This window comes from Lacerta agilis, chromosome 10 (assembly GCF_009819535.1).
Source record: "Lacerta agilis isolate rLacAgi1 chromosome 10, rLacAgi1.pri, whole genome shotgun sequence".
Taxonomy (NCBI): Eukaryota; Metazoa; Chordata; class Lepidosauria; order Squamata; family Lacertidae; genus Lacerta; species Lacerta agilis.
In genome coordinates this window covers 40,948,819-40,961,553 of record NC_046321.1, presented here as the reverse complement: position 1 = coordinate 40,961,553, position 12,735 = coordinate 40,948,819, and the positions used below count along the sequence as shown (strand labels likewise).

The window sequence follows — 12,735 nt, the reverse complement described above, 5'->3', positions numbered from 1 at the left end:
CTGGGCTCTTTCAGATTTAATGATCCAATTAAAACATCACAATAAGCCACAGTTTGTCTTAAACCATAACTGAATATGAATATGAAGAAAAAACAAAACATTTATTTCAAAGACAAAACAGGTCTGAGTGATTGGCTCTCTTTTAGATAAAACAAAGAAACACAGATGCACTGTCTTAGATCAACCAAAGCTTCATCTTGAAATAATTTTAAGGCTATATTCAGTAAGACAAGCAAACACAACAGCATATACTTACCTTGTTTCATGTAATGTTCTTTTTCTAAAGCGTAGAGGTGCTGTCCTTAATCCTGGAAGCATAAGATCCTTCTCATAAGTATCTGCATTCCCATTTTGTTCTGGATCACTTATCACAGCTCTAACAAACAAACAAACAAAAAACCCCAAGCCCCACATGATTTCATGGAAATAGTTTTATAGAATTAAAATATAAAGTCAAATTCTTACATTGGAACGAGCTACTACATAGAAGACATCAAGAGACAGCCGCAGAATCTATGCATTCAGATTTATGCATACAATTTTAAAATAATGAATGTTTTGTCTAAATTACACAGTATAACTAAGTTAGCAATGCTTTCACCATTTAACCCTATTCACAACAAAAGATTTGGTCACAATTCTGCCACAGAGGCAGGATGCACTGGAAACAAGCACAGGGACTGATGAGCGGAGGGGGAAGTGGGAGAGAAAAAGGACAGGCACGCCTGGTGTATTCTACCTCCTCCCTAAACTCTTTCTCCCATCCTTCTTGCCGCTCAGCTCACAGTACCTCACAACATGATTCTTTTCTGGGTTCTTTTAAATACACGCAACTCCAGGGGCTATGTTCCAAGGCACCTTATGTTTAAGTGAAATCGCATATATTGGGAACACCATTGCAAAAACCTCTAAATCTCTGGCAACCCTTGAAAAACACTTAAAAAAAAACCAAAAATCCACCAAACTCTACTACAATTGTTCCCTCCAAACATCCTTGCTCAACCTCCAACTCTTCACGGGCCTCAAAGGTGAGTGCAAAGGATTCTGGGATTTCACTTGCAAAGCTTCATGGGATTGCTAGACACTATTTTCACACCATTTTTGGCGTTTTCACACTTTTACGGCTGGTTTTGTGCTGTTTCGTGCCACTTACGGGTTCGTAGAAATGTGTGTGCTTGCACATGCCTAGAATGTGTGTAAATGGGGAGTTGCCTGCCCTCCTTCACTAACACTAGAAATAGGAATAGCTCCATGTGCAGGCCTGAGATGATGGATGTGAACAAGAAAGGAGTAGTCTGTCAGCCACAAAGAGGAAAAGTAAGGTGGCAGTCCTATCTTGTTCTACATTAGACCTTGCTTGCTAGATTCTTATATATTTGTTCTACATCCTCTTCAGAGGTACTAGATAATGACCATTACATATTTCCAAAATCAATTTCAATAGATCTTATGCACAGATCAGTATGCCTAACATAATAATACTCAGCAGTATGCCACTGAACATAAGGAGACATGCTTAATAAGAGTAGGTTAAGTTTATCATTATCAACTTCTTTTTTGTTTTCATGTTTTATGATGCATATTATTGTGTGGATATAGGAAAATTGGGTTATAGAATCAATAATAAACAGTGACATAATCCAATTGAATTTAGAAATTTCGGCTGCAATCCTGATCCCATTTACTTGGGAATAACCTCATTGAATTCAATAGGACTTAATTCACAGTAGACATGGTTAGCATTGGAACCTTAGGCACTCTGAATTAATTTGCATCCATTTTTGTCGAAAAAAATACATATTACATGGTATTTATTATCTTGTGTGTGTGTGTGTATCAACATTTACATATCAACATTTGTATTTATTATCTTACCTAGATAACTGATCTATCATTACTTGTTCCACTACAGTTTGTTTTTTTCTTTCTGCTGCTACATCCTCCTGCAAGGCAAACATTAAAGAGAAAAATATATAATTACAGCAGTTAAGAAAATATTGTTAAAATGTTAGGATCATTTGGATCTCTTAAAAATTAACAGAGAATTTGGGTTGTAAAACTAGGACACACATAAAATTTCACCCACTAAAAAGCTTTCACAGATTATTCATAAACTTAGTTATGGTTATTAGAGACTCATTTTTATTCAACCAGATAAGAAAAGATAATTTGAGTGTCTGTCATATGTGCAAATTTCATTCTAACAAAAAGAAAAACTGTTTCCATTACTCCTGCTTCCATTCAGAGCATCTCAGCATAATAGTTGAACCTGTGTGACTACAGTGATATGAATTAATTTTAACACGTTTTATACAATGCTCAGAAATGAAACACACAGTCAAACATATGAATCTTGGATCCTATGTCAATGAAATAAAGCTAAACCCAAGGTTTTGAGTAAGTAGGAAAGCCTCCTTATTTAAAAATGCTTGGAACAGAAACTAGTATATACGGAATTCTGTAACAAGTAAACATTTCCCAGAAGACTTACAGCTTCCAGTTTTCTTATGCTGTGCTGTATTGTGTAGGGTTTGCTTGTATAGCATTGCTGCAGAAGGGCCTTCTCATCAAAAACTGTCAATTCATCATATGTTTTGTTTTCAGGCTGTAAATCCTATGTGGGAATAAAACATGTTATCTAGATATTATCACTGATAATCAGTGGCCAAGACCAGCACTCTTGTTGCATTTGTGTTCCTCACCCTCCATAATGTGCAAGAAACATTTGTAGGTTCTAACCTATGCTAGTGACCTGCACATAACTCTTTTTTTTTAACTTCCCAGAATTATGAGCTAGTTTAAACTTGCACTGTTCACCTATATACTGTATATGCTGATAAACTGAAAAGATGTAGATTTTGAACACCTGGTGATCCACCTAAGAGAACTTATTTCTGCAGTGCTAATTCTGTTCCCTGAATCCAGGCAGTATGCAACCTATAAAAACTGTATGTTATATGAATCCTGCATGCATAAATTCTATATACCCCACTTGTCTCAGCACAGTACTTTTACATAAAGGTTAGTAGAGTTCCCAGCGTCCAATGAAGTATGAATGCTACCTTTTCCTCAGCCATTCTTTCTGGAGGTTTGTGTTGTTGGTTATCCTTTGCTTTTTTTCCTGCAACTCTTTGAGAATACTGTTTATATCCCTCTTTCATTTCTGCTTCATACTGCTGATACTTGAGTTTGTATTTATCTGTTGGGGGTGGCAGATTTTCTGGTACTGTCTTTTGCTGAAAATGAATCACAGGGAGCAGTCAAAACAGCAACTGCAATTGTGAAAGTTTAATAGCGAATTCTTCATTTTTTTAAAGTTGCCAAAAACTATCATGGTACAATTGTAAGATGAAAGTCGAGTTATTTGTCAATAGGGCAGTTTATTATTGTACCAATTAACTACACAAAGATGGACAAAGATTTCTACAAACTTCCATTATTATCTTGAATATAGCAATCCACACTTCACATGCAAATAATAAATGGTAAATATGAAAATATACACTGGCAAACTTTTTCTAAAATAGTTGGGAGGTTTTCAGCATTTGGATGCTTTATTTTTCTATTATTGGACCGAAGCAGAAATATTAATGATTTCATTATTATTTTGAAACACACACAAAACATTTTGTTTAATGTGTTGCTTTAACTATATTACCTCAGCTTTCTCCAGGTCTGTTTTTCTTGCTGTCTGAATAAAAGAAAGAGCAGAAACATAAATTAAATATTTTTAAAAAAGATTTAAAGTTAATCAATATAATTCAAACAGAAATTAATTTCAGATATGACTTTAGGGGGAAATTAAATGAGTTATAAATATTTAAGTGCAACCCAATGCTTGTCTACTCAGAAGTTGCCTCTAATGAACTCTGTAAGGCTTACTCCCATCTAAACCAACAGTCCTTATACATAACCCAGAGCCACACATGCATATTCTATACACTTTGGTGTTATCAGACAGGACATGCATGAAAGGGTCTACTACAGACCCTTTAATCATGGCCATTCAGTTGAATGTTCCACTGAAACAATTGACTGCCATGTAATGTCATGCAAATGCAGCTCATGCAGCTCATGAATGAATAAGACTATTTTCCTCTATAAATGGGTATGGTAGAGCCATACTGAATACAACTGTGACAAGTATTTAGGGTGGTGATGCATGTTAAACAGTGAACAAGATCACAACACAAAAATGTAATATGTATTTAAAAGCAGAATTACCCTTTTGCACTTTTCCAGCACATTTTACGTGCTATAAAATATTTAATTTCTTTTGACAAATATAGGCATTTACTAAAGTACAAATATCATTTTTCCAAACAAATTAGGGCATTGAAATATCTGCTATCAATACCCTAAAAATAAATATTATTTCATTAAAATGTTAGACACCAGCAAGGTTGTACCTAATGACCAGAGCAGGGGTCAGCAACCTTTTTCAGCTGTGGGCCGGTCCACCGTCCCTCAGACCATGTGGTGGGCCGGACTATATTGGGGGGGGGGGGAATGAACAAATTCCTATGCCCCACAAATAACCCAGAGATGCATTTTAAATAAAAGGACACATTCTACTCATGTAAAAACACGCTGATTCCTGGACTGTCCTTGGGCCGGATTGAGAAGGCGATTGGGCCGCATCCAGCCCATGGGCCTTAGGCTGCCTACCCCTGGACCAGAGTAATCCTACTGGGGGTGGGAGGAGAGGGGTGTCAATGATAAATGAACTGCGTATCCAATCCCTCCTGAGCTTGCACCAGTTGGGACAGAAGCTGGGTAGGAGCAGCTCTTTTACTGGTAATTCTGGTGCTTTTCCACCCCTCCAGTTTCCCTCCCATTGGTTCCCATGGAAGGGCAATTCACTAAAGCAGCTCCAGGACATAGTTTTCTTTCTGGTTTGGGGGTTTAATGAGAGAGAAAAATGGATCATGAGGATTCAATGCCTACCTCTGTCTGCCCTGGCACTCCCTGCTGTAGCACCCACCTATCCAATGCATCTCTGAATTCAGCTGTGGTACATTGGCCCTCATTCAGTACACCACTTGGTCATGCACCGCTTATGAATGATAATGTCATGGATGAGTGATGTTTTATTATGGACTGGCATGGCATTCACCAGAAGCACCAGGTGAGTAGGTCCACATAGCCACCCTAGCTTTGTTGGATGAGGGCCAATCTGTAGAGAAGAGCAGGCTTTACTTATACTGTACTTTATGTTCTTCCTTCCAAGATAGTACACCCTACTCCTTGTGTCTCATCTCCCGGTAGCTATAACCCTGAAGATGTTATAGCTTGAAGATACTCCTGTTAACAAACTAACCTGTTGAATATCATAATGCTGTGCATAAGGGCTGTGTAATGGAGTGCCCCAGCTGATATTCGAAGATGAAAGCAGTAGACCAGTATGAGGCTGTCCACCACTGTATGGAGTGTAGGGATCACCATCCTAAAATAAAAGGACTTTTTAAATGGCAAAGTGTTATGCTTTGTTAAACTGTTGCAGAATATCAATTACCCAAGAATTCAGGAAGCAAATTCGTAAAATTTATGGACATTTGAAATACACAAGGATGAGCAATCTGACCACATTAGTCAGCCACAAATATCATGTGTGTTGTGGCAAAAGTTTTATCACACACAAGTAACAATACGAATTTCAGAGAGAAGTGTTGTTTTTTACATAAACCTAATCCAAATAATGCCAATTAGGAGCTGCAAAACAGTTTTCTATCCTGAAATATCACACACAGCTGCATATTCTGCCCAACTTATTAAAAGAATTTTCTAATGAATTCAGAAAATTAGTTAGATGACTAGTAAGTGACAACTAGGGCAGCATATTCAAGCTAGCACTATGAGATCTAGATATTATTTTGTTTTTTTACTTCCAGCAACTGCCACATCTAAAAGTTGGTTAATTTTCTTAAATTAATAGATAATTGTTACCTCATCCTCTGAATCTCCCAGCTTTCCCAGATCAAGGCATGGCACTCTGTAGAAAATCAGAAATTAGAAAATGTAGCAAGCTTTCAAAACTTCCTTTGGCTTTCAGATGCCACAATTTGTTTTCCTTTTTAAAAGGGTCTACCAGTAATTATAAAGTTCCAACCCTCCTTTTCCTTATGGAATCAGGTAAAAGAAGAAAATAAATGCATTTCAGACTTTTTCCATCCCCATTTGCAAAGGATCCTTGAAGTTCTGTGAGGAAGTTCTAGAAGGCAATGTTTTGTTACCATCTCATAAAGCTTGAGCCAGTGAAGATTAATTTTTTTTCCACTCTCCACTCAGATAAGTAGCAATTCAACATTACATTTCTATTACCTTTCTTAATAAATTGATTGTAATTATTTCTCTTATAACCATCCAGTACAGTGGTACCTCTAGATGCGAACGGGATCCGTTCCGGGGCCCTGTTCACATCCTGAGCAGTCCACAACCTGTAGCACCACTTCTGCGCACGCATGGGTTGTGATTCGGTGCGTCTGTGCATGCGTGTGGCATCATTTGACACATCTGCGGATGCGCGACCCGCCAAACCCGGAAGTAACTCATTCCATTACTTCCGGGTTTGGCGCATTCGTAACCCGTGCCGTTCGCAACCCACAGCAAATGCAACACGAGATACAATTGTAATCAAGTGAGATATTAATTGTAGTGAAAGTGGGTAATGCATTTGTGAATATTTATGATTTGGAAGAGGCATTCGGTCTGCTATTAATATTTAGCATCTGAGACCACTCTAGTTCTCAGTGAAATAATTGAAATGTTGAAATGTGTAAAGATTTGGAAGAAGAAAACAGTGCTCAGCAAGGCTCCATTGCCACTAAACGTTATCTATAATAACACTTCTACTTACTTCACCCATTGTACATACATGCATGCTCAGCAGCAATCCCTATCTTTCTGCCTTCACAGTCCTCCTAAATCCTCTCTAGCTCACATTAAAAGTCTCAATGTCCCTAAACATTCCTTTCACATCAGTCGGCTGGTTTTTCTCCTTTGTCTACATGTCTTTCATTCCTGAACCCAACAGCCCTCCATACCTAGATAACTTTAATCCCTATGAAAAATTAATTTTAAAGTACAAAACTCGTTTAAAAAGCACATGAAACTCTGGAATAATTGTAGTAAAAAGAATGATACATTTCTCTCTACATAGTTTTCTTCAACGTAAGAACTTGTTCATTGAGAAATACGTGAAAGCAAAGTACCGGTAACACTGTTATAAAGACAAGACCCCAGACCCTATAGATACATACACACATGCACACACACACAATGAATAAAATTTTATGAGAATTACTATTTCTCTTTGTAGAATTATGTAAGAAAAGTCTGGTATTAAGCAATTCTTATTTTCAGACAGTTAGAGCTAGAGATCCTAAGGCTGAAGTTCTACTCACGAAAGCAGAAGGTAGGTTTTGGGGGGGATTCCCCCTTCCCCTGCAAATCTGCTCTGGAGGACTGGAATGCCCTCAAGAACAATGTGGGAGGTGGGGAAGGAAGAGACAGGAGGAATCTGAGAAAATAGCCATTCTCCTTCCAAGAGGAACAGCATCCACTGGACCACCTGACCTTCCATTAACAGAAGGAAGAGCTGCTTTGGATTCATATGAACTGAAAAACGTGACAGTGCTGTGAAGGGGCGGGCAGGGGGGGCAGTAAACAAAACATAGGCAGTAAAAAAAATGAAAACATTGACTTACTCAGCTGGTCGAGGGCCATGTTTTGTTTTTGTATGCGGCCTCCATCCCTAAGGGAAGAAAAAAATAGAACCATGTTTAATTCCAGGGTTTTTTCCATAATTATAAACCCTAAGATTTGAAATCTTTTAAATGAGTATCAATCAGGGTTGAAATACATTTAAATGATGGGCACAGTAGGGGAGAAACCAAGGTTTATTCTTGGGTTTACAGCATGTGATTTGTCTGGAGGAGACAAACCATAGCCTCAGGACTGGATGACACATTAAACCTCACAGCAGCAGGAAGACCAGGGTTGCAGTGCAGCAACTGAAATCTCCTCTCCAGGAACCCTCCTGTTTGCATTAAGGCTAAACCATGATTTGACTCAGTGTTACACACTAAGTAGCTCTTACAGTATTTAGTGACATGTCAGTTTAGTGACATGGTATTTTTCATACCACAACAGGATAGGACAGATGTGGTGTCTGATAGTATGTTGTAACAAGGAATTGTTTTAAAAAATTATAATGTTAGCAATGAGAGACAAATATGAAGGAGGATCCAATACTGAACTTCACCTACCATATGTACTAAGGACTTTCCAGAGAATGGTTAATGATTTTTTTTTAAAAAAAATTAATCTTTATTTTATTTTTTATTTTTTTGTAATGTCTCTTTATTGATTAAAATCATAACAAATAAAACTTTATCAAACAATATCATCCAATATCAGACAGTTTACACATATACCTTCTTACATACATATACCTTCACACATACAACACACATCTTACAAACACTCATTTATTCTCGCATACCTTACATACCCTCTTACTTCATTTGGTATCATTCACTCTCGACACTTCCAATTATCCTCTTTGTATTTTTTGTCAATTCTTTCTTTAACATAACGTACATTTTTGTTTCTCTCTTATTTCTCTTATAAATGTCTCAATATTTTCCATTTGCTTACTAAGGTTCAATCAAAGTCTGCTTCCAGGATTCCGTTTAAGCCACATTCCCTTAAATATTCTTTAAATCTCCTCCATTCCCTACAGACCTTTTGGTTAGTCTGTCCTCTTATTTTACCCGTTGTCTTAGCTAACTGTAAATACTCTATCATTAGATTTTGCCATTCAGCTATAGATGGTACAGTTTTGCTTTTCCAATTTCTGGCCACTAGTATTCTCGCTGCAGTAGTGCCATACATACATAGTATTCTTTTTTCCTTTTTAATTTCCTCTGGCAAAATACTGATCATAAACATTTCCGGTCTTTTTTTAAAAGTACTCTTTGTCAATTTTTTAAGTTCTTCGTAAATCTGGCTCCAATAATTTTTTATTTCAGAACAAGTCCACCACATATGTTTGTATGACCCGATTTCTTTTTCACACCTCCAACACAAAGGGGACCCATTTCTGTACATTTTTGCTATTTTTTCTGGTGAGAGGTGCCACCTGTACATCATTTTCAATATGTGCTCTCTTAGGTTGTAGCAAGCGGTAAATTTTATATCCTCTTGCCACAATCTTTCCCAATGCTCCATTAATATATTATATCCAAAATCCTGGGCCCATCTCACCATCACTGATTTGACCTCCTCCTCCTTCAAATCCCATTCTAGCAGTATGTTGTAAATACGAGAAATGTGTTTCCCCTTGCTTTGGATTACTTCTTTTTCAAATTTAGATTTTTCTTTTGCTATACCATTTTTTTTGTCAATTATAAATCTTCGATGAATTTGAAAGTATTGCAGCCAATCATTGAGATGTTCTTTGATATCTTCATATTTTTTCAGATGTAGTTCACCCTCTTTCTCTTCTAATAACATACGATAAGTGGCTCTTCCCCCCTCCATATTTAATTTTTTAATTTTTATTACATCCAAAGGTGAGGCCCACAGTGGGATTTTTGGTTCTAATATTCCTCTATATTTTATCCAAATTAAATATAAAGATTTCCGAACTAGATGGTTAAGAAATCCCCTGTGGACCTTCACCTTATCGTACAGGAGGTAGGAGTGCCAACCATATCTGTTTTCCACCCCTTCCAAATCCAGTAGTTCAGGATCTTTTAGAGTTATCCACTCCTTTAGCCAATTTAAGGCTGCGGCCGCATGATATAGTTCTAAATTCGGCATGGCAAATCCCCCTCTTTCTCTCCTATCGGTTAACAATTCAAACTTAATTCTTGGTCTTTTCCCATTCCATACAAATTTTGCCAGATCTTTTTTCCATTCTTTGAAACATTTCATGCCCCCCAAGATTGGTATTGTCTGGAATAAGAATATCATCTTGGGGAGGACATTCATCTTAATCACCGATATTCTTCCCCATAATGAGAGGTGCAGTTTGTTCCAGCCCTCCATATTTGTTTTTATTTCTTTCCATGCCTTTTTATAATTGTTTTCAAATAAATTAATGCTTTTGGGTGTAATATGTAATCCTAGATATTTGGCCTTGTTTTTTATTTCTAATCCTGTTAATTGATGTAATTCTTCTTTTTCTTTTTTATCTAAATTTTTGGTCATTAGAGTGGTTTTTTGATAGTTTATTTTTAAGCCCGCCACTTTGCCGTATTCCTTGATGATATTTAATGCATAGCATTAAAAAATTAATCTTTAATATGCTCAACTTACTTGAGCAAGTTTGTAGTTCCTTAAGGATCGGGTTGCTTGCTTTCTTGGAGATGCAGCAATTCCTTTAATCTCCAAATCCATCTGAATTCAGGTATTAACTACCTGTAAAAAAAAGGAAAGCAAAAAAAGGTTACAGGATGGGAGAAAAAATGACTTGTGCTAAGGATATTAACAAAACAGTATTTCCCATAATAATTAATTCCGTCCTGAAATGCAGTTCTCTCCAGAAGCATTCAATTCAGTTACTGCAGGTCTCAATTTATTGTTTAAAATGAAAGCATCTATCAGCTTTAATAAATTTCATACTTCAGGCTCAACCAGATGCAGCTTGAAACCAGTTTCAAAGCCCAACCTTGGATACTGCAAGTTCTAGATTTTCATTTCAACATACAAGCAAAAATTAGCCATTACACCATGAAGGACTTTTCCGCAGTTTTATTCAATTTTCTCATATTCATACAACAAATAAATTAACTCAGAGATACCTGATCACTACATAGAACAAACCAGTTAAATACACAAAAAATAATGAAACCTCTATTTATATGGGTACCAATGCAAAGTAGGCACCCAGTCAGAAGGGTGTCTGAGTTGTTCCAATATGATGTAGTGCACTTGCAAGCATGCGTAGAACAGGAGACAAGAGGGAGTATGACATGAAATTAAGAAGTGTGCACTGGTATCTGAAGAAGTGTGCATGCACACGAAAGCTCATACCAAGAACAAACTTAGTTGGTCTCTGAGGTGCTACTGGAAGGATTTATTTTATTTTTTATTTTGTTATGAAAATAATAAATATTGTATGGGGGTGCCAAATATTGTCCTCTCTCAATGCACCATACAGTATTATCAAAGTCCACCCCTTAGCATAGTTTCCATGATGGCTAGTAGCCACTGATTCACTTGGAAGACTCAGTTAGGGTTAGGGTTAGGGTTAGGGTTGTGCTATCCTTTGAGGACACTGATATATCTCTCATTACTGGTGGCAGAGGCAGTAACTATGGGAGGGCTAGCCAGGCTTTTTGTCCCGGGGTTAAGCCAGTGTGGTGTAGTGGTTAAGAGCGGTAGACCTGTAATCTGGTGAACCGGGTTTGCGTCTCTGCTCCTCCACATGCAGCTGCTGGTGACCTTGGGCTAGTCACACTTCTTTGAAGTCTCTCAGCCCCACTCACCTCACAGAGTTTTTGTTGTGGGGGAGGAAGGGAAAGTAGAATGTTAGCCGCTTCGAGACTCCTTCGGGGAGTGATAAAGCAGGATATCAAATCCAAACTCTTCTTCTTCTTCTTCATTGAGGCTCCCAGTCTCTGTGTGTGTGTGGGTACACAAGTACGCAAAAGAGCATTTTTTTTGGGGGGGGGTGCAAACTGGGTCTTTAACTGGGGTGAAATAAAGCCTAGGTTTGCGCCTGCTGGTGGGAAACGCTGTAACCCTGCCTGAGTCCATAGAACAGGGTGGGTAATAAAATATATTGACTAAATCGTACATTTAAACCAGCAGACCTGCTTACAGAACCACAGAATGGCAGAGTTGGAAAGAACCCTCCTCTGATAATCTACTCCCCTCCCGCAACATTAATATCTGCAAATAAATGTATGGGGGGGGGCCTGCCCTGCAGGACAGTTTTTAAAGTAACTTGGGAGTTAAAAAGTGATCTAAAGGCAGGTGGGCCCCCTGGGACTTCCTTTGGGCTCTGCTACATATTTAGTTAGCATCGATCGGGCTCTTCGCTTGCGCACGATCCCGTTTCCCCTCCACCAGAAACGCGCGTGGCCACGGAGCTCTCTCACCACCGCCTGCTGCCGGGCTGGGGATCCGCGGCCAAGCACGGCGGCCGCTTCTCGGTGAACACGCCTCCGTCCATGGCTCCTCGCTCTCCCTTCGCGAGGTGCGCGGGAGGAGAAGGGCGGCGAAGGCGGCCCGTTGTCTAGGCTGCCCGTCAACAAATCTTTTCTCTCTTTCTTTTTTCTTTCACACACACACACGCGCGCGAACTCGGTGGAGATCCGACTTTGATGCTAAGGGCGGCGGAGAAACGGCGGTTGGAATTTGAAAGGCCCCGCTAGTTTCTCCGTTAACGGCTCTCGGGAAGGGATGCGTTGGGCGCGCGCCCCCGCGGTCGCCTAGGCGACCGGTAAACAAGACGCACTTCGGCGCGTTAAGTTTAAAAGACGCCCCGAGAGGCGAACGGGGAGGCCGGGCAAGCGCCCCGATGATCTGCCGTTCTCACCTCAGCGACGACGTCCCTTCCTTCCTCGGCCTATTCCTGCCTGGGCGCTTCCTTGTCCAGCCTCCTTCCCAGCCCCAGCACCCCTCCCCCGCTCTCTCTTCTTGGCTTGTTCCGAGGGAACAATCCGCGAGCTCCTCCCTAGGAAGCCAGCCTACAGCTGCTGGTGCTGCCCTAGGAGGGGCGCA

General features: G+C 39.1%; 1 protein-coding gene across 1 annotated transcript in view; it reads right to left on the bottom strand.

Moving 5' to 3' along the window:
* The window catches only part of CAPS2 (calcyphosine 2), a 32,329-nt gene extending 19,693 nt beyond the window's left edge, over positions 1–12,636 (bottom strand). Inside the window, 10 exon segments of the mRNA XM_033162243.1 lie at positions 257–376; positions 1,876–1,943; positions 2,492–2,614; positions 3,063–3,272; positions 3,659–3,691; positions 5,321–5,446; positions 5,947–5,992; positions 7,707–7,753; positions 10,324–10,425; positions 12,551–12,636. Coding sequence (XP_033018134.1) covers positions 257–376; positions 1,876–1,943; positions 2,492–2,614; positions 3,063–3,272; positions 3,659–3,691; positions 5,321–5,446; positions 5,947–5,992; positions 7,707–7,753; positions 10,324–10,404 — 854 coding nt within the window. The 5' untranslated portion in view covers positions 10,405–10,425; positions 12,551–12,636.
* Positions 12,637–12,735: the final 99 nt, after the last annotated feature.